This window comes from Trypanosoma rangeli (genome assembly GCF_003719475.1).
Source record: "Trypanosoma rangeli strain AM80 chromosome Unknown Tra_15.4_contig_00292, whole genome shotgun sequence".
In the NCBI taxonomy this organism is placed as follows: Eukaryota; Euglenozoa; class Kinetoplastea; order Trypanosomatida; family Trypanosomatidae; genus Trypanosoma; species Trypanosoma rangeli.
In genome coordinates, this window is record NW_021706037.1 from 22,079 (window position 1) to 23,664 (window position 1,586).

Genomic DNA, 1,586 nt, shown 5'->3' on the forward strand with positions numbered 1-1,586 from the left:
TTGCTNCTGCTGCTGCGGCTGCTGAGCTTGTACGTCATGAGAACCCCGCGTTCCACCAGTGGCATCGGACCTACAATTGTATGGTCGTCATTTTATCTCTTGTTGTTGATGTTGTTTTTTTTATTTCTTTCGTACTAGCTTTAACTTCTCTTCAATGCAGCACACGACGAGTACAAATGAAAGCGCACAACATCAAAGAACAAAATAAAATATAAAAAGAAAAGAAAAAAAGAAAAGAAAAACCATCCCAAGGAGAAAACAGCAGGAGCAAGACAAACACACCCACCACACGCATGGGGGATGAATGATAAAAAAAAAAAAAGGGCGGCGTGCCCGCCATGAAGCAGCTTATCATCTCCCAGGGGCACATAGTACATTACACACGCACAGGCTGATATATATATGTTTATGCCCGGGTTGATGTTTTCATTCAAAATCTACCTGTTTTTCACTCTTCTCTCTTGTTTATTTTGCTTTTGTTTCACTTTTCGTTTTGAATCTCCCCGTATTTACATCCAACAGAAAACCACCCCTCCCCACGGGCCGCTTTCATAATCTACTCTCTCTCACCCCCCGCCACACCTCACGAAAGAGACTGCCCAAGGGTGTTCTTCCTTGACGAGTGCATGTCACCAAAACGACTTTCGGAACCCCGAGCATCCCTTCGAGTCATTCATCTCAACCACTGCCAGACGTTTCTCACGATCCACGGTGTTCGCCACCGACGCCTGAAGAGTGTCCTTCGACAGGCAGTCCGTCTGAAAGCGGCACCGCGTCGCCGCAGGTAACATCGGCGGGGGGTCATACGGTGACACAACACACCGTGGCCCCACAGCCTTCCTGAACCGCTGCAGAAATTCCTCCGTCCACTTAATGCGGTACTCGCGACCACGAAACTCCAAAAAAGCGATGCCAATGTCGATGCGAAGCACCGTCTTAGGGTTGCGAACAAGATACTTCCCGATTTCACGCGTGGAGTCTTGAATGGCCGCCTCCACCACAAATCGATCAGTGCCAGTCGCATCCGCAATGCCTGAGTAGCTGATGTAGTGGGGCACGGTGGCATGATAGTGAGCGTCAGCAGTTGTGAGAACATTCTGCAGGTGAAACTTTGAGATAAAGTCCGGTAAAAGTACAAACTGAGGCTTGTAAAAGTGACAAAAGCCATCAAAGTACTGAGCTTTCTGCACTTTGACGCTAGCATGGAAGAAGTCTGTCACAATGCAGGACCTTTTCGTTATGAGCTGCTCCTCCAACAGCTCCCCCATCGAGCGCCATATACGGTGCAACAAGTCTGTTCCACCTCTGCCTTTTGTCTGATGGTAGTACAGACATTTAATGCTGGAAACAACATCCGCAATCTCCGCGTAGCACGCGTAACAGCTATTGCTATCCATGATGGCCCTATTATTCACCTTTCGACTTCGTAGCCCCCCCTCCCTCTCCACTTCACTCCGCCGCAGGCGGCAACGTAGGCTTCGCTGAGTACACACCAACTTGTGACGGTTAACCGGGCCCTCAAAGCAACACGACAACAGCCACGCTGCAAGCTGTTTACCCTGTGCTGTACACTCCTTTGATGTAAA

General features: G+C 49.1%; 1 protein-coding gene across 1 annotated transcript, besides 2 other annotated features; it reads right to left on the reverse strand.

The window, feature by feature from the left end:
- Position 1: 1 nt before the first annotated feature.
- Positions 2-24: a microsatellite.
- Positions 25-194: 170 nt separating this feature from the next.
- Positions 195-242: a sequence feature (A-rich).
- Positions 243-629: 387 nt separating this feature from the next.
- TraAM80_07229 (uncharacterized protein) lies at positions 630-1,586 on the reverse strand (the record flags this gene model as incomplete). The annotated part of the gene is made up of 1 exon (XM_029384031.1): positions 630-1,586. A coding segment is annotated over one exon (957 nt), but the record flags the coding sequence as incomplete, so codon positions are not given.